Consider the following 20,386-nt stretch of genomic DNA (forward strand, 5'->3'; position numbering starts at 1 on the left):
AATTGGCCTGGCGCTCCCCAGTTCCGCAAGATGAAATTTCTTTATTCCCTCTCGCCATCTGTCACTCAGTCCTCCACTTTCTCCGTTTCGATACGGCATCAAAGTCTGCTTATGGATTTTTCACAAAATCCATTTTCTTCTCCCCCTCTCGTAGTATAAAGTTTAGGAAACACTTTAGGATCCTTTTCTTCAGGAGGAATTTATTAATACAGGGTATCTTTAAGGAAAATGTAATATGCTCAACTGATCTGGCAGATCAAGACAAGCCTCGCATAAAGAAAGTTCTTCTCAGCCATGGGAGGCTTTTCAAGAAAGTTTCACCAGGTTTGCTATAAGGAAGGAGTTAACTGTGTTAATTGCTAAAGATTCCTTCTGAGGATGAATACACCATCTCTTGTGTCACTGCTTTGGACTTTGGCAACGAATCCATGACTGTGGCTAGGCTGTTGAGGAAAACTCCAGTTAAGAGTTATGGGAACCAAAAAACAAAGCCATTTAGTTGGCATAATGTAGTGCCAGAAATATAGCAGCGGTAGGCTTTTCCCCTTTTCACTCTTTCAGATGATGTTTTTTTCACATCTGGATCCACGTAGGCAATGACAGAGTATTAATGTGCAGTAGATAACACCAAGTAATGCATTTCTTCAAGATACATCTGTAGTGAATCCCAGCTCATGGTGGTATTATGGGTTATTATGTAATAATGAACCCCTAAGGTGAAGTAGCCTGATTGAAAATGAAAATCATTCCTTTTTGAACCAGGTAGCCAACATCAGGGTTTCATCATGTATAAAATGATCTGTATTTTGATGAGCACGGTCAACTGCTGTTCTCATGAACATGGTGAATCTATTGGACAAGGTGGTAAATAATAATTTTATTCCTGGTAAAACATTATATTACAGCGTTTCCAGGAGTGAGCTTATTACAAAGTTCAGCTCTCAATAGTCCACACTGAGCCAGTTCTTAATACAGACAAAAAATGTTTTAAAGATCGTTAAGGTTGCAAAGACAAGCACTCAAAAAAATCAGGAAAAGCATGAAATTAAGATTGCCTTTCAACTGTAGTTCCAGCAACACAATGCATTTTAAATTTGTTCCTTAGCATCCCTGCCTCATTCAGTACATGGAATAAACTGTAAATGAAGTGGGGAGAGAACAGATGTTGTTTGCACATATTTAATCCACTGAACTAAGTGCCACAATACTGGAACTCAATGCCACCATTCACTCGAATTCTGGCCAAGACTGCTGGCATTACAGGCAAACAAGAGGGCTGCATTATAGTTGCGTTCACAAATATTTCTGGCATTTGCATTTTTTTTTTTTAATGCTTGACTTCATGTTCATGACTGTCCTCTCTTTCCCTCCTTATACATGCAGACCACCAAGGGCAGGGAGTATTTCATTTTTAGCAATATAACTTGGTGCATTTGTGGCTGCATCTGACGTTGCAGAGATCACGGTATGCCTTGCTTAAGACCAGATATAGCTGTTTGATTCTGTTCAACATACAGGCACTGGGGAGAAGAAAAAAAATTTTAAACTTTTGTATTTGTTTTCTTACTTAGCTGGAAAAAGAAAGAGTTGATGCAAATTATTCTACTGCTATATCTCTTCTCAGGGGAGCACTTTCCAATTTTGGTTTGAATAAAATTGTATCTTTTTTAAAAAATCTAAATGGATTTTTCCAAGCCATGAAGTGATCATGGTTTTAATTTTATCCATGTTGTGTAATATTCCAGAGGTAGCTATTCTTTAGGCAGAAGCATACTTGTCTTGAAAAAAAGCTAAAGTTTAATCTTTTTAACTGTGAATACAGCATGGCATCTCGTACAGTACTGTTTGCTCAGGACTTGCTCAAAGAATTAGTATTCTTTTTTTTTGTGTCTGGGGGTGGGGCAAGGAAAAAAAAAGGAGAGGCCAACCTAGAAAAGGACTACTAAAAACTTTTTATTTCTGTAAGTTTGCCCATGGAAATTGTATAAACAAACAGAAAGGAAGAAATAATCATTCATACAAATGTTTAACATGTGCGAATTTCTTGTTGCATGATTGGTTCCCTCCTTTTGGAGTTAAATTCAGTGAAATAGGACTCCTATTTTGGAAAAGAGAGTAAGCGCACAACAAAGGATAAATGATCAAATGATTAGCTAGAGGCTATTAGGAATGCATGGGAAATGTGACAGATCACGTATTAGCAGGACATTTGATCTCAAAACAAATTTGAAGCCTTTTACAGCTGAAGTTGGCAAAAAAAATTAAGAATTATTCTAAGGAGATACCTGAAACTTCAGAACTGTATTGATGCACTGAATTGCATTAAAAAAAAAAGCAAAAAAGGTTTTGGGAAGGAAAGTTATCAATTTTAATATAAAAGAAGCTTTCATTTATGCACTTCAGTTTTTTTTAATCCGTCTTTCTTTGAAATGATCCATGCAAGCATTTATAGGCCAGCATCAGTAATACTGACCACTTAAAATTGCATTCAGTTGTCCATATGCCTAGACTACATCTAATTTCTGTAATAAGAGTAAATTTGAGGGCACCAAATAAAATGTCACCTCAGACCTAAAAAACAGCCATGTGTCAACAGGGAAACACAGACCTCGATTGGAAAAATCTGAGCTTTTTAATGCAAAGAAGTGAATATTTCCTTATTTAGTGACCTAGCAACTGTTTTTAATTTAACCTTGCTGTAGGTACATGTCACTTTGTATTAATGCAATTCGCTTTCTTTATAGAGATCACATTCCTTCTCAGAGTATAACTTTAACTGTTTCCGTGCTTCAGCTTGTGTGTTTGCTAAACTTTAGAAGATTGGAATAATCCTTTTTAACCTAATTTTAAAACCATCTTTTAGAAGCTTATATTTAATTTGAACTTCAAATTGATCTCTAAAAAAAAATCTAAGTATGAAGTATCCTGGAATAAAACTTTAATCCCATTAGATACAGTAAACTTTTTCTTCAGTTTTTAAATAGAGCTAAAATGTTGTATGCAAAATGAAGGATGGTGGGTAACTATGGTGACTTTTTTGGTATGGGTTTAAGCTAGCTATAGAACTTGGTGATTTGTTGAATAAATATCTTTTGAACTTTGAATTATGCATAGACCTTTATTGTCCGTTTCACAGCAATATAAAAATGACCTTCCTTTTCTAGAGGATGAAAATTATTATAAAGGATAATATTTGGTGCAGGTAGGGTTGGCAAGCTGGTCAATTGACTGATTAAATATTGTCAGTTGACCAGTCAATTAATTGCATATTTTTGACTGGTCAAAGATTATAGCAGTTTAACCAAAAAAATCATGTGTTTTGTAGTTTTCTTGACAGAAATAAGATTTAAAAATGTTAAGACATTTTTAATAGAAAATTTGTGCTTTTTCTGTGTATTTTTTTTTACAATTTTTGACTGATATTTGACCAGCCAATTGACCAAACTATTTGACCAGCCAAATACCCAACCTTAGATGTAAGTAATAGTGAAAAAGTTGTAAGAGTATCTACTTTTAACCCAAGACCAAAAAAGTGACAGGTGAGCATGCTTTAATAATCAAGAGCTGGTGGACATGTTTTGTTTTTTTTAAAATATATTCTGTCCATCTAACAGAATGATAAAGGCATAAATATAGGTCATAGCTCCCATATTACCAGCAGCTAATGGAGATTTTTCTTTGGTAAAAAAATAGGCAGTTTATTTGATGCAGGTGGAACAGTATAGATGTTATAATGACAACTTTTGAAGTCCTCCTTGGCAACACACTTGCCACTACTTATGTTTTAATATCAGTTTGTGAAATTTCTATGAATCCAGTATTTGCCCAAGTTGCTGCAATGCATGGAGAAGTTAGTGCAATGAGAATGAACTTAGAAAATCAAGCATTTTTCTTTGAATATTTTCAAAATAGTAGAACAACATCGCTGCAGGTATCATACCAGTAGTTACACAAGGAGGGAAGGAGTGTTACAGCATTGCAATCTACATCTACATTGTAGATCGTGTTTAAGAGGCCAAGCTTAGCAAGATTTCCTTATTCTTCTGGTGTAATTTCTACATCTTGTCTCATTCAGCCTTTCTATTGTACACTTCTGTTAAATGCTCTCATAGGAGTATAGTCTGTTTGGCTGTATTAGCTAACACCAGTACCTGGCATGTGGATTTGCAGATGTATCTAAAGGAAGTATATGAAAAAAAGTATTAATTCCTTCAGTGGTGCCACAGAGTCTAAGTAGAGATGTTCCATCCACAGCCAGTCTGGTTGAGCCTTGCTAATTATAATTTCAAGATGCCAGTTTTCCAATACTAAATCTGTTCCACTTCCGTTCACAGCTATGTCGTCTTATCTTTTAATTGTTAAATCTGAACTGCCCGGTACAATTGCAGGGTTCTTAAGTGGAGAAGAAAGCGGGTAAGGAAAAAAATATTTCAAATGTTTATTATCTAATGGGGAAAACGCAGTTTCCATGAAGATTGCTAAGCCCCATTGCAAGGTGTGGGCATGGGTACCAACACTTCCCTTTGATTTCACGTGCTCAGAAAGAAGTGATTTATAGTTGTTCCTGGAACGCAGGATGCAGTTAGCATATGTAAGTGTTCTGCAGTTCACAAACGCATACGGAGCCTGATTTTCTTTCTCTTGCAGCAGTTTCCTTTCCTACACTTTTTAAAGTTAAAGGTAAAACCCTGTCCAAAAAAATGCCTGTCTCCTGAGAACTGAGCTTGAAAAGTGAAGGAAGGGGGCAAAAAAAAAAACCGCACAAACTGCTGTCATGTTATCGCTGCACATATTTTTAAACCACAATACAAAAACGGCAGGCATTCAAGTTTAAATATTTTGTTGTCTTGCTCCAGTAATTGGACTTGTCTTGGGAAACATGCCAGGTTTCCAGACTTGGTTTATAATTCCTCCATTTGGTTTCCAGTAAAGAAATTATGCTTTTAGTTCAGATGTATAGCAGTATGTAAAATTAGCGCTCTTCAGATCTATATCAGAACCACTGCAAGAGACTGTGGTTATACTAGCTAAGAAAAACATTTCAGCTTTAGCACTGGAATATCTTACTTTGGCCATTACAAGCTACCATCGTTTATGACGGCGTGTTTTAGTTGTTAGCTGTCTTTTCAAACTGCCATTTTTGTAGATTTTGAACTCTAATTTTTTTTTTCCTGGGCCTAAATTTGAGGCTGTTGCAGTATGCACATTTGTGATTTTCTATATTGTTTTTATGGATGCATTTTGTCTGATATTAGCTTTAAAAAGGTTATAGTGTTTTAGATATTTTTAACTAATGCTTTTTGTGCTTTCAGTAAAAGCTGCTGTCATTTTGATGAGGGACAGAAGTCGCACATAAACGGGTATTGGTGATTGAAAATCGCTTCAAATCCGTAACACAACAGAAGTTCAGTGTATATAAACTGCTTTCAGAATGGCTAAAGCAGTATAACGTAAACCTGATGGATGTAGTATCAGATTTAACACAGTCTAGCAGCATCCCAAAATGCTTTGCACCTCCCCGTCCCACAGTGTGGGCGGGCCAGCTTTGGCCCAAGCTGTCTGCTCAAACCAAGCAAGGAGGCGTGCTTTAGCACCCCTCGGCTTCTGGCCTGGGCAACTGCAGGCCTGTGGCTGCATTTCCAGGATGAAAAGTGAACTTCTGTTCACTTGCTTGTCAGTTCAATCTCTGCAGCTTAGACTAACCTGCAAAGATTGAATCAATTCAGCCTTGGACTTTTTGACTGTCTGTACTTAGCCCTTAAGATGGATCAGAGTTGATGTTATTTCATGGGGAGGTTTAAGTCTTTTCTGATTGTGCTTTTAATTTGATAAGTTTTTGTAGTAAACTGAAAAGCCATGGTGGCCTCCCTTTGAGCCATGGTGGCCTCAAGTGTCTGAAGAGTTTATAGGTTACATTTTATCAAAATCTTTTCCCAAATTTTGTCTGGCTTGAGAACCTAATTATTGACTTGACTTTTAAATAGTGGCTCTATTCATGTAAAGTGACTTTTTCAACAAAAATTCAGAAGAAGGAAGGCAGGAACATTTTTAGATGTATATGCCACCCTTCCCCAACAGGCTCAGGGCAGCTTACAATAAAAGAGGAAAAAAATATAGAAATTGAATAAACTATTACAATAGGAACAATCAACCCACCCAGCTACAAGATTGCCCAGTCCTTTCCCAGCTCTCAAAGGGGAGTGTGGCTTGCAGCTCTCTCCAGAATCTATTAATTATCCCCTTCCCTACAAAGAAAACCTGTTCAGTTGAAAAAGAAAAAAAGCCCACACACTTCTTCACCCTCTCTCTCAGCCAAAGGGTAAGGCAAAAGCACTCTTTTGAGCATTCCCCTTTGGTGGTGCCTGCCCTAGACACCTGCTCCAGGGTGGCCCACAGTCCCTTGTAAAGCCACAGACTAGTGAAAACCCCTTCTTTGCTGCCTGTCTGGCTCCACTTGCCTACTCTACCTCCCAGCCCTTCCCCTGCTCTTGGCCCCCAGGAGTAGGTTCATAACTTTTGTAGTGAGTTAATAATAATTTTGCATTCAATAATAAAACCTCCATTGAGAATGGGGTCTCATTCTGCTGGGCATTTCACAAATGTGGGTGTTATGGTGACACAGTCCCTGCCTCAGCATCACATGGTCCATAAAAGAGGTGACATCCGACCGCCTAATGAAGAGTCAGCCAATTTTTACTGGTTGTGCAGTAAATCTGTCAAATTTTCAAAATAAGGATACTAACAAAATAATGTATTTTTCCCTGAAACAGTGTAAGGGCTTTTTTAGCATTTAGTATAGTTCAGTTCCCACTGAAGTTTTTTTGATCGTCAAATTTTTGATTGCAACATTATGGTCATGATCCAGCTCCCCAAATCTATACAGGCAGTCCTCGAACTTACGACACAATTGGTTCCTGAAAACCGCATCTTAAGTCGAAACGTAACTCTGAGCCAATTTTCCCATAGGGAACAATGTTATAAATGGGGGATTGGTTCCTGAACCAAGGCCCGATGCCTTATTTTCACCAAAAATATCCCAGAATTTTTTACTCAATCAATTATAAATGAGTAATATATCTACATTAATGTATTTATGTTGTAAGTAGCAATCATATTGATTTGGAAGGACTTCTTTGAGATGACTTTGAGGAATTTTTTAAGGTTCTTGGCTGGAGTCTTGAGTCCTGGCTGCAGGTTTTTCTGGAGTCTTGTCTGCTTTCTTAAAGAAAGTGTCCAAGGGAATTTGGACAGATGTTCTCTGGGGGGGGATGGGCGGCACAGCGAACTTGTTCGCTGGCGTGGTGTTGTGTTGGATCAAGCGTTGTAAAGTCAAAACTGACATCACAAAGTTGAAGCAGAGTGTCAATTTATAAATGTCGTAAGTGTGAAACGGTGTAACTCGAAACATTGTAAGTCAGGGATTGCCTGCACACAGCTTACCTTAAAAGGTAGTTTTTTTAATTATTTGTCATAAGTGCATAAGGCAGGCCAAGATACTCCTTCCTTTCTTGCATGTGTCAAAGATGGGAGCCTGATCACTTCACCTTTTAACTTACATAGCCTTTTGAAGCCCCATGAAGTAGCCAGAATCTTGAATATTTTTTTCTTTTTGTATTTGACACAACCCTGGTGTATAACTGCTTGATAGTCATTTTTTTTAAATCACAGAAAATAATTTAATACAGAAAATATGTAATAAAATATCTAACCTGAAGAGCATAGATAGGCAAGGGACATAAAACTTGTGTATGCTGATTTAAGGAATTCTACTAGACAGTTTATTTCCAGATGTGGTTACATGACAGTTTTGTTTCTGTTCGGTTAGTTTGGTATATGATACCCTTTCATCTGGCGCACAGTTTTTCTTGAACTGCAGTTATTTTAACAAACTGACACTTTTGAAATATCATTATCTGCAAAAAAAAAAAAAATTATACATATGTAGATCATAAATATGCATGCATGTATTTAGTTCATATATATATGCAGATAGAATTATTTCATAACGATAATGTAAAATCTGCAGGATCAGAGCCAGTGTTTACAACATACCTTAATGTCTTTCCTATAGTAATAAAATGCAACTTAAATATTTGTAAATTGAATTGTTTCAGTCAGTTTGCATATTTTTTATTTTTGCATAAGAAGAATTCTAAAGATTTTGTAACTTAAAATAAAGGCTGTATTAAAATGTTGTAATTTGTGAGCTTTCTGTTAACGTTTAATGATCCTGTCAGGATGATCTGATTGGTGCAATTTAGTTGTCTTGCCCATGTGTGGTATAATTGATAAAGACTGAAAGTAAAGTCCTAATTTAGAACATATGAATCTCTCTTGTCCTGTTGTATTCAGGAATGAAATTAAGCAATTCATAAATCTGTCTGTTTTTAGTTAAAATATAGGGTGAGCACATCGATACGGCTAAGGATTTATACTCCACATTTCATATTTGAAATACTTTTTATAATATAGGGTTAAAATAAAATATCAAAGCAATTTTAAAGGGAATCCTTAAACTGTTCTTAGAGAGAGAGAATTTACTTTTTAATACTTTATGGAAAAAACTGATACCCAGTTTCAAAAGTGTTGTTCCATTGAATTTTTTTAAAAATAGACTTTTATATTCCAAGCTAAAGAAGTTTTAATAATCATTTTCTTTAATAGTTTTTTTTTCCCCCTGATTAACGTTTTGCATGTTACAGTTCTGTTTTATGGGGTTTCCTATTCCTGTTTTTTCAAAAATGTATTTTGCCAAATATACTGTTGACTAGTATGTGGTACCTAAAAATAGTTATGTCCTCTTGCTCTTCTAGCTCATTGATTAGTCATGGAACTTTGGATTTGTTACCTATTGGTCTAGACAGTCATGTGACTTCCAGTACACTTGGTACCTCTGTTTTATCAGAGGTGTTTCAACTAACATTTATATGATTACTTATTCTCCTACCACTTTTAAAATTCACAGCCATCCTGGAGGGAAAAAAATTACGAAAAACATGAAAGTAGGATTGTGTGAAAGTAATGCTAATATAATGAGACTTAGCACTTCCGTCTGTCTGTCCGTAATGCTCTGGGCCAACTGTGCATGTGCAGCCTTAGGACGGACAGACAGACAGACAGACGGGGCGGGGCCAGGGCCAGGGCCAGACTGTGCTCCCTGTGGTCAGGCGCAGGGACCGGCTGTATGGGGGGTGTAAATTGTGACTGTCGGGGGGCATGTGTGGTGCACAGCCATAGAGGGAGGAGGCCATGGCACACCACTGCAGGGAGCCTTAAGGGGAGCAGGCAGGGGGGCACAGGCAACGCCATTTGGCTGCGGCACGTGGTCGTGGGGCAGGGCACATCCCCCTGCATGCTCCCCGTGGCACCCTGCAACCACGCACCGTGACCCCATGCCAGGAGCACCAAAACACGGGAGGGGCGTGGCATCATGCGGCCATGGGGCAGGGCATGTCCCCCATGCAGCACCCTGCAGCCATGCACCACTCCCCTCCCATGTTGGGAGCACCTGGGGGGTGCGTGGGTGTGGCCCGTGGGTGGGTATGTTTGGCTGTGTGTGTGGCATGTGACTGGTTGGGGGGGGTGAGGCACGTAGCTGGGTGGGTGTGTGTGTGGCATATGGGTCTGTAAATGGCGTGTGGGAGGGTGGGTGCAGTTGAGTGGAAGGGTAGGTGTGGCTGGGTGAGTGGCTGTATGTATGGTGTCTGTTCTTGGTGTGTGTGTATGGCATGGGGCTGCACGTGTGTGGTGTGTGGGTGGGTGTCTGAGGTGTGGGGGGTGCACGGGGCTGGACACAGTGATGGGGAGGTTGCACGCAGCCAGTTGTGGAGGAGCGGCAGCAGCGCAGGGCGGTGGGTGGTGGCGCTCTGTCCCTGCCGCACACCCGTCATTCTTGATGGGCACTTTGCTTGTCCTAATTATATTGGTGCACTTTCACAACATGTTCTAGTGAAGTAATGAGTAAATTCAGCATTTTTGAAGTGAATGGAGAGAGATTTCTTCTTCTATTTCTTTAAAAAGAAAGCAGTAAATACCCTTTTCTTTACCCCAGGTGGCTGCTGGAGCTCTGCTGCTAGCAAGGAGGAGTAGCATAACAGCTGCAACTCACTGCTGAGATTAGCAGCTTCTCATTAGAAAGTAACTGAGGTTGTCGTACTTCAAATCTAGGCCAAGAGGACATTTTGAAGTGTAACATAATGTGTCCAGAAAAGTTTTTAACATAAGGGGAAATTGTTACGTGTATTGAGAAGAAAACCTCCAGGTGGCAATAATGCCCTTGGCTTGGTGGTTCGGGGCTCTTTTTCACACCGTTTATTACATTTTTAAACAAAACAGACAGGTAATTGTCCACACTAAGAGATGGTCTGTTTTTTACGGTGATTTTTCCTGTCTCACAGGTGATACTCTGCTTTTCTTAGGATAATGTGAGGGCACTGCCTGTTTATGAGGTGCTAACCGTATCCTGGACTAAATAAACTCTTAAGGCCAAAGGCCAAGGTGTTTATAGGTGATAAACTGGGAGGTTGATGTGCAAGATGTGTATCAGTCTAGGATGCAGTTACAACCAAGTGCAGGGGAGCGCCCTCAAGATGCTGCTCTTTTTAATGTTCGTACGTCCATGCTTCACGCTCTTTGGAGGATGGACTCTAGCTTCTGACTGCATTTTGCCTTCTGCAAAGCATTGCGTACCTGTGGCACAGAGCGTAAAGTGATGGGGTGATGGTAACAAAATGGATCTCTTATCTTTTCACCCCTTTCTCTCCTTTACCTTTCTTGTACATCTCCTTTTTAAGGAATAACTGAACAACTGAAAAATACATTTTTTAATTTTTTTTTTTTAAAGATTATTTTAAAATCTCTTTCTGATATATTTTTTTCCCTCTCTCTTATTCTCATGTTTTCCATCCAAAGTTATCGGAAAGCCAATTTGAGATATTTGTTTCTCCTGCTTTTTGCATCCATCCACACTGTTTTCAATGTGGCAAAATGGAGGATTGGCCTGTTTTAAAAGTTGCAATGGGGTTTTAAAGGACATAGCATATATTTTATGTAGCTCTATACTTCCCCGTTGGGCATTCTCACAGAGAAGATAATCCAAGGTCATGCGTGAGTTATGAGGGATAGGTGCATGAAGCTAAAAGAGCCTTTTTTCCTCTGATTTGCCAGTCAAAGTACAACTGGCATACTGTTCGGATAGTGAAATATAATCGTGGTCTTGGATATCTCTACCTTCTGATCAGCTAGCTAGCATAAGACAAGGATTTGAATACTTCCAGATCAGAAAATACCCATAGCAATCTAAATCAGGCCTCTTCAACTGGTCTCAATACCAGTATCTTCCCAACAAGATTGTAGACAATGTTGGTCAATAAAAGCAGTGTTCCTGCACTCGATCAACTGAGAATTGGCAGTAATCAGATATAAATAAAAAGTCCAAATCCCTAAAAGTAACACGGTGATCAATTACGATATGATACCAAACAATTTTGTTAGTCTCTTTCCTAAGTTTTGTCCAGGATTAGTGTTTAGTAACGACAAGGTATTTCTTTTATTGATCACTCTAAGTAATTTTGTTCCAATAGGTCTTGGTTTCTAAATGGCAGATTGCTGCTGCTGATTACTTCAGTCTGCATTGTCTTTCCTCTGGCGCTTCTCCCCCAAATCGGTAAGTGATTTTAAGGAGGGGAAATAGTATTATTGTATTTTAATAGCAATTACAATTAAGGACTTTAAAACCTTAATGGCTTATTTATTTATTCTAGCTGGCAGGGGGTTGGTAATGGTGGGGACTGCTTAAGCTATTGTCATAGGTTGTGCCTCCCGACCCTGCCTCGTTAACCTATTACTTGAGTTGCAGTTGTATTTTGTCTGCAATACTAAAATAAAATCTTTACAGCAGAACATTAAAGAGCTGCATTTACTTACAGCATGCCATTAGTGGTAAGCCAGTTCTAATTCTGCCCTGCAAAGCTGCATAAATGATCTGTGACAGGCAGCTGGAATGCTGTTATTCCGAGTCCTAAGCCCCAGATACCGAGAACTGTAATAGAAAACATGCCTAAAATGTAAAGCTTTAGCTGTACATTAGGATCACTTTCCTTATAAATTGCCATTTATTTTTACTGTTATTTTACAGGCTTTCTTGGCTACACAAGTAGTTTATCATTTTTCTTTATGGTGTACTTTGCTCTCGTGGTAAGTTAAAAATCAGCGCACAGCTTATCTATCTAAATTTTTTCTTATTGTTTAAATGTTTTTATAAGTCTCTCCTGAAACGGACGGTCCCTTTTCCCCTCCCTTAAGCTCTCTGTAAAATCAAGAGTTTTCTTTATGTCCCTGCATACACATGTTTGGACAGGATAAGTTTGTTTTGCTGAAGAGGCATGAAAATGTGTGTGAACTTTTTCAAGCATGTGAAAAGGTTTAAAATAATTATATTTTTGGATTGGTAAGCATAGTCATACTTTTTTGTTTTGCTGGCAGTGCAGTGAAAGAACTGGTATGTATACTTTTGTTTCCCTCCTTATGGAAAGGAATTCTGTTTTCTTAGCTCCTAATGATTACTTACTGTAACTAGTGCAGAAGAAAATTTAATAGAGTCCAAATAAATTAAATTTACATGTACATTGGAGTGAAACAGCTCAAAAAGAGACAAAGAAAACTAAAGTTCTCTAAGGCAATATACGGAATTCATTACTTCTTCAATGGGCAGGAAAATGTTGTTTCTCTGAGCCTAATGGGGCATTTTGATTGTGATACTTTCATGCTGTAAGCTCTGTGAACAAGACGGATCAAAATATTGGAGGTAAGATATGCTCTGCAGATCCAAAAGGAAAATCGCGTCTTAGAATTGCATTGGTTTTCTCTTAGGAGAAAGTAGGCTGTTGCTGATGTACAAATATAATATGTAGCGGGACTGGGTGATTTGAATTTTGTCAAGAAGATATGTAAACAAGAGTCTTAGTTAAGAGCTTGGCAAGAAGTTTCCCCGTAACCCTTCTTCCTGGGGCTTGCTTTGACTTGCGTGTAGGACTTTTCTTTACAATGGAAAGCAAGTCCAACAAACGTGTTATCCAGAAGAGCGAGACAGTCCATTAGGAGCTGAACTGTGTGATAAAACCAAACTTCAAAGCTGTCAAAACAGCTCCCTAGGGTATTTGTCAAGAGATGAAATGTTCTCATGGGGTCTTCTAGAGCTTAGTATTATGGAGTAGAAACAGTACCCCCAGAGTTAATGGGAAGTTGCTTAAAATGTTGTTGTTAGCCCAATTTTTGATCTTTCCTCTAAAACCTATTGAAGTCATCTGCCTCAACAGTGACAATGTAGGTCAGGAGTGGATGTGGGTTGCAGAAACTTGTAAAATACACTCATTAGTTCTTTTAAATGTAAAGGGATCTTACAGATCTTACAAAAGTTTTACAGATCTTACAAAAAAAAGGGTGAAAACACCAGAACTTATAAAAAGAAATGGCTTTAAGGAAGAAATATATGCACAGAACCATCACAGCTACATCTGCAAACCTAGAAGATACTTGGATCTGGGGTCTTGATTCCGATCCCAGATCCTGTGTGTTCAGATGCATAAGAAATGTTACCTAATTCTGGAAGTCATGGGGTTCTGCATTTCTAAGGAAGCTTTTTTAAAAAATGGATGTTTCTTCTTCATGGCCTATATGTGACAAATGAGACAATGCTAAGAATATAAGTGGGGCCAAAGTATTCATATGCCAATGTGTATATTTAAAGAAAAATACTGTTACTTAAAAATTTAGCCTGTTCTGTTTCACTGAGACTAGAAGCTGTATTAAATACAGTTTGCTATGAGGCAGGTGATGCATACTGCTGAAATGGATGTTTTAGTTTGTACAATATTAAATTGTGCGGTGGCAGATACATTTTAATGTGTTCCAGAAGAAATTGGCATCAGTCATATGGAAGCAATACCTTTATTTTACATATGCAATAATTCTGTACAGTTGGTTTCAAGTACATACCATCTGTTTGCTTGTAAAAGCACAGTTTTTATATATGGCCTGCAAATAGGACATGTGTGATCTGTTGAGCCCAAGCAGCATGATCTAATGGATAGGCCACAATCTGAACAGTCCAAGGACTGTATTCCTAGCTCCATCTGCTTGACCTCATCCAAGTTGTACTTTCTGTCTGTACCTCAGTGTCTTCATCTGTAAAATGGAGGTATGTCTTCCTTTGTAAAGGACTTTGAGACCAGCATGTTAACAGCTTAAATATGTTTATTTTAGAACCTGATTCTGTCAGGTCCTGAGCACCATCAGGTTTTTTGTTGGTTGGTTTGGGGGTTTTTTTGGCTTCTCCTTGCTCAGCTTCTCAATTTGGGTCCTAACAGAAGAGGAATTTGATCTGTTCACTTTTTAGATGCAGAGTTAAAATTCAAGGTTGCTGAGAAGGCTGTCACTACATTTTTCAGTCCAGCATAGCTGACCCCAGCCAGTATTTAATTTTATTTTTCCTAAATCTGTGTTTCCGGAGCAAAAGGTAGTTATTGAGCAGCTCAAACGCTACATGGTGCCTTTGGCATCGCTAAGCCCCAGTCCCACCTGAGCCCTGTAGGCACGACTAGAATGCAGATGGAACCAGTTTTCCTGCTGCAGGATGAATAACGTCAATGGGGAAACTTGGGACCTTAGAATTTGTTTTTTGGAAATGTTTTAATGTGGGTTTGAAATACATGGCAGGGTGTAATTTAAAGCAAACTTTCTAATACCTCAGAGACAACATTTTAATACAAAATGGGCTTAAAACTGGAGCTGGTGACTTGCTGCCATGGTTGCAAGAGAGGTCGGGTGATTGTTACTGCTGCAGACTTCAAACATCCCTCGTGTTGGTAACTGCTGGTGACCTCGTTTCAAACCCAGGCCAGAGTAGTAAGCAATATGCCAAACCAATTTGAAGAATTTGGCAGCTGGGAATACATAATTAGGGATTCTGAACACTCACAATTTTTCATTTGTCTTTTTTCTTTTTCCTTCCGTTTGGTTCTTGATCTTTTCACATCGCTGGTTAGAGCAGGGGTGGGCAAAATTCAGCCTGCGGGGCACATCTGGCCCACCAAGATATTTTGTCTGGCCTGCAGTAAGTCCCTTAGCCCTGCCTGACCGAAGCATGGGGGGCAGCCTGGGCTGTGGCACGTGCATCCAGTCCTGTTGCCCCGGGTGCACAGCAGAGCTGGGATGGTGTGGTGGCTGGACTTGCTTCTCAGCAGCCCCAGTGCCAATGGCTCCTTCCAGTTGCTGCTGCCAGCAGACCCAGCCCTGTTGCCTGGGTGCCTAGCCCATTCACCCCACACCTGCCACCAGGGGCAGGACCTGTACGGGCAGGTAGGCGGCCATGCAGATGTAATGGGGTCATGCGTTGGTGGACATCACAGGAGAGGATTGCAAGGTAGTGACAGCACAGGGCTGGTTCTGGGGCAAAGCCACCATCTGTGCCCTGCATGCCCCTGCAACAGACACCGGTCCATGGGCTGGGCCCTGCAGATCACAGCTTTTCCCCAAGCCCCAGCCCTGCCCCCAGATGCCACTCTGCCCCCGCCTGCAGCCCCATCCCATCCACCTGCCTAACACAGAGCAGAGCCACTTAGGGAGTTCAGCTGAGCTGTTGTGATTGGGGGGGAAGGGGGAATTCTGACTCAGCCCACAACAGCTCACCAAAACTCCCTAAATGGCCCTTGGGGCCCAAATAATTACCCACCCCTGAATTAGATCATCACTGACCACCCCTCCGCCCCCTGGAAAATTGCATCTCTTTTCTGACTTGCCCCACCAGCCGAGCTACACCTATCTCCCTCCCGGGCACCATAGGATTCTTGCTTGCTTTCCTCCTGCCATTCACTCAAGCATCTCACCTTTATGGATGAGCTCTCCATCCCTTTTCTACACTGCTTCCTCAGGCAAAGCATCAGCTCTTGTTAGTTTGATCAGCTATTGAATTTTACTTGGAGGGAGTCCAACCAGTTAACGAGTATGAAATGAAACAGAGGCTGCACCTCTGCTGGAGGATAGTAGAGGTGCACTGATACATCGGTCCAATATCAGATTGTCACCAATGTAAAGAAAATTAATCCTATCAGAAATGGGTCTGATCTGGCCAATAATCTGACTGATAAAAGCCCATGCGTGCGCACAGCTGCAGCGCAGTACACAGGCAGCGAGGAGCACAGGCTGACAGCTTGGAGAGGAGCATAGCCAGGCAGTGAGAAGGCAGCGAGAAGTACAGCCTGGCAGGGGCTGGGGCAAGTGCTGCCTGGGTAGCGGCAAGACAGAGCCACAGCTCATCCAGGGGGTACAGGGTGGGCTTCCACCACTGTGTGCCATTCATCCAGGAGCCGCTGGTCTGGTAGCTCATTCGGTGCTCGCCTGGAGGTTCCCGCCACTCATCTGGGAGGGAATGGGGGGGGGCATGTGCCCCTGAATCTACATGGGGGGCAGGCTGGGGCCAGGGCTGTGTGGGGCTCTTCCCGTCCTGCCCTGCCCTGCCCTGCCCTGCACAGATCGGGGGTCACATGCCCCCCCTCCCAATACCCTCCTGGATGAGTGGCAGGAGCAGCGGCAGGAGCCACTGGATGAGCTACCAGACCAGCGGCTCCTGGACCAGTGGCTCCCGGACCAGTAGTGTGCAGCAGCAGGAGCTCCCAATCCACCCGACCCCATCTGGACAGCACTTGCCCCAGTCCCACTCCTCCCTAAACCATGGGGGCCTTGATCTGCCCCCCTGTCCCCCTCCCTTCCACCCCACCAGACTTACCAACTGCACACAGCTCTTCAACCTGCCTGGCTGGTATTGGAAATTGAATCGGTATCAACCAATATGTCTCCTTAAAAATCGGCTATCGGTATTGGCTCCCAAAATCTCTATCGGTACACCCCTAGAAAATGGCACCAGACAGTTTCAGAAGCCACTCCATTTTTTTTTTTGGTAACAATCCACCATGTGTAGTTACACGATAGTTGCTATGGGATCATGCCACTTCTGTCCCTTTTGTAGCCAGTAATTACTCCTTCCCAGCTGCATAATTTAAGACATGTATTACCACCGTGGCAGGGCTGTTAGTGGCTCCGTTGCCAGGCAGCATGGATAACATGCCATGTACCTGCTGTCTCTCTGGTCACACAGTTACTGGCCACAGGGTTCATTTGCTCCCCTCGACTGCACAGGAATTGAAATACTGACTCTGGAGCACACCACCCGATTGTAGATAGGCAGAGGAAGGAAGCAGAGAGCTCTGAATCTGACCCCTTATTGCAAGTGTAAAGCCTCTATCAGATAATTACAAAGATGTTATGATCTCTAAAAATAAGCAGCTGCAATGAGAACTGTTGACATAACCATCCATTCAATGACTGGAGAAGCAAATCTATAATTAGAAGAGGATCCCTGAAAGGGGAAGTGTCATATTTTGCCTTTTAATTTTCTCTTTTACTTCTCAACCTCACCACACGGCCTTATGGTGTAGGGAGTTCTGTGGGGAAAATCCTCATGGCATTTTGGGAAATATTTACTCTTGTTCTGGTTGGCTTCCCCTTCCCTTTGCTTTCAAATGTCAACCATGTGTTTTTGCTGTGCTGTATTGGCCAACCCCAGCTGTTATTTTCCTTAAGGGCTTGTCCAAATGGAGGAAATAGCCCAGAATACCTGTCGCTGAATGGCCATTCCACACTAACTCCCTGGGGGACACTATTAGTTTGAGATACAAAGTGATTTTGCTCACGAAAACTTGTTCTTCACATGTATCTTATTTAGTTAGTCTATAAGGTGCATATTTACCCTGACTTCAGACTGACATGGGTACCTACCTCTTTATGAGTGTCCACCCAGACAATTAATGTGGAACAGCTACCACGCCGTAAGTTCACATCATAACTCATTTCACAATAGCTTACCCATGCAGACAAATGCCAAGTGTGCCCTTAATGTCTAATCATCTGTTTGTAGGGAATTGCTTTGGCAATACTTTCCACCAAACCCCATCACTCTTCCTAGCCCAACTCTCCAGTAGTCAGGCGGGTTGGTTTGACTTTGTTTCCCCTTCTGCCATGCATGCCAGTAGTCTAGTGCTGTAATTGCCCTCTCATCTTAAATACTCTCTCTTTACAATTGCCCTCTCATCTTAAATACTCTCTCTTTACAGATTGTAATAAAAAAATGGTCTGTCCCTTGTCCACTACCACTGACCAGCTCTATAGAGACCTTACAGGTAATGCTGGAAGCTTTGCTGTTTCTATTTTAGTAATACTTTCCCAATACCAAAACACGCAGGAATGTAATATTTCATAGTTTTTAAAAATAAGTATTTAGTGATCATCCTCATTTCCTGTTAATTTAGATCTTATTTCTCCTGTTTTTTAATGAGCATGATTTTATTAGCTAGAATCTAAAAAGAGTGATGTCTTTGACTTCTAGATAGTTATTCCTTATGTCATCTGCTATTTTCTGTGTGTGTCTTCATGCAGGTTGCAAATTCTACCGAGGACTGCAAAGCAAAGATGTTTAATTTTACTAAAGAGGTAAAGTACTGTATCTTATTAACAATTGGAGATTTGTCTTTTTTAATAATGGGTATAAACTTTCCTTGCTTAGTGTGTAGAGCAATATTTTTGGAAGGGCTAATTATAGCTTGAATGTGCCTCAGCTGTCATTGGAAAATAAATAACTATAAGATAAACTAGGTTGTGAACCTGAAGTCCACAGTAACTCGACATGTGCATTTTTTATCTCCCCCTGTAACTGCAAAGTGACTTACTCTCCTTCCCTTGAGGGGTAAGGCACCTCACTTTAGCACTGTAAACGCGTGCACCTGGGCAGTTACTGTGGACTTCAAGTTCACAACCTAGTTTATCTTCTAGTTATTTATTTTCCGATGACAGCTGAGGCACACGTTACAAGTCCACACCTTACCTTACCTCATTACAACTTGTTCATGGGCCAGTCCTGTAAGGTTCCAGTTGTTATGCTTGTGAAAAAGTTTCAAAAAGGTGACCCAGGTGTAACCAATGCAGTGGTGTCCTGCTGAAAAAATAGCTGTAGGTGAGAACTATCACATTCAGTTCACTGCATGCCAGGTGATAATGACTATTTAAATGTAAAAAAATAAAAAATTGCTGCTCATCAAAAACATGTTAAGAAGGAAGTGTATTGTGTTTATAAAGATTGGTCCAGTCTAGTCTGTGATCATTCCTTATAAGTAGCCCTTTAAATGTGATGGCGGGGCAGTGATGCGGTTGCACCCCTGTTTCGGACTGGTCTGAATTGCTGGAGTCTCTGGGGACTTTGGGGACTATTTTAAAGTGGAGAATTCCTGCCCTAACCCTGTGCTTAGAGGCATTGACCCTCCCCTTCCATTCCTCCATCTTTCACATGCTCTGGCTGCTTTCCCCGCTGTCCCCAGGGGCCAGGAAATCTTCAGAGCTGTTCCTGCCCACTCCACCTGCAACAGCTATGGCAGCAACAGCAGCAGTGGCTTCCTGTGCCTGCTCCGAGGGGAGCGCAGGCAGTGTGGGGAAACCCACCTCCTCACTGCTGCTGCTGTTCCCAGAAAAGCCCAGCGTCTACACAGCTAGGCCTGAATAGACAGGAGCAGCTCTGAAGCTTCCCTCACACCCAAGTTAGCAGGGAAAGCAGCAGCAACTGGAGGAGGAGGGGACAGAGGATGTGCATCCGAGCTTGGAGGGGCAGATGCTTACCTGCTTTGGAAACTTTAAAAAGTCCCCAGAGACTCCTGCAGCCAGTTTTCCCCCACGTTGGGTTGTGGGGAGAAGGGTAGGAGGCTGTGAGGGTTGCAGCCACCCTTGCAGCATGCTCCTGCGTGGTACAGGGAAACTGCCTTCTGCCCAGTCAGTCAGGGATGGGCAGAGATTGAGGGAAGTGGGGATGGGGCAGGAAGGCTGCAGAAGGCAAGGGGGCTGCCTGACTCCCTCAGCCCCCTGCCACCCAGCCACTGCTTTCCATTCTGTAGCAATTGAGGGGTGCGGGATGAATTTAAACAACCTTCAAATAATTAGATTTTAAACCTGGAAAATTATTTTGAAACTATAAATTTTCCATGTATATATTATCTCATTATTGGAGGGGGAGTTGTTTTACATTTAAGATCATCTTAGATTTGAGTAACACAGTAGCTTATGCCCATTTGAGAACTGAGATAAACTACACTAAGTTGTAAATGGTCTTCACTAAGATTTTACTGAATAACTTTGATTTTTAAAATCGTACTCCTAGCTAACATGATAATTGCAATGTCTTTAATTATAGAATTGCCCTCAGACTTCAGAGGCAAACTCATTATAAAGTCTGTCAGTCTGAGTGTTGTACCCATTTTTTTAAAAGAGAAAACATTGAGATGAGTTAAAG

The 20,386-nt window shown here is 41.1% G+C and overlaps 1 protein-coding gene across 1 annotated transcript in view; it reads left to right on the forward strand.

Moving 5' to 3' along the window:
- SLC38A6 (solute carrier family 38 member 6) overlaps positions 1–20,386 on the forward strand; it is a 52,551-nt gene that overhangs the window by 17,553 nt on the left and 14,612 nt on the right. Inside the window, exons 6-10 of the mRNA XM_019550929.1 lie at positions 4,335–4,413; positions 11,583–11,665; positions 12,137–12,195; positions 18,168–18,233; positions 18,490–18,543. Of these exons, the coding sequence (XP_019406474.1) occupies positions 4,335–4,413; positions 11,583–11,665; positions 12,137–12,195; positions 18,168–18,233; positions 18,490–18,543 (341 nt within the window). The remainder of the gene's footprint in view (positions 1–4,334; positions 4,414–11,582; positions 11,666–12,136; positions 12,196–18,167; positions 18,234–18,489; positions 18,544–20,386) is intronic.

Source organism: Crocodylus porosus, unplaced genomic scaffold (genome assembly GCF_001723895.1).
Source record: "Crocodylus porosus isolate Cpor-Errol unplaced genomic scaffold, CroPor_comp1, whole genome shotgun sequence".
NCBI classification, from domain to species: Eukaryota; Metazoa; Chordata; order Crocodylia; family Crocodylidae; genus Crocodylus; species Crocodylus porosus.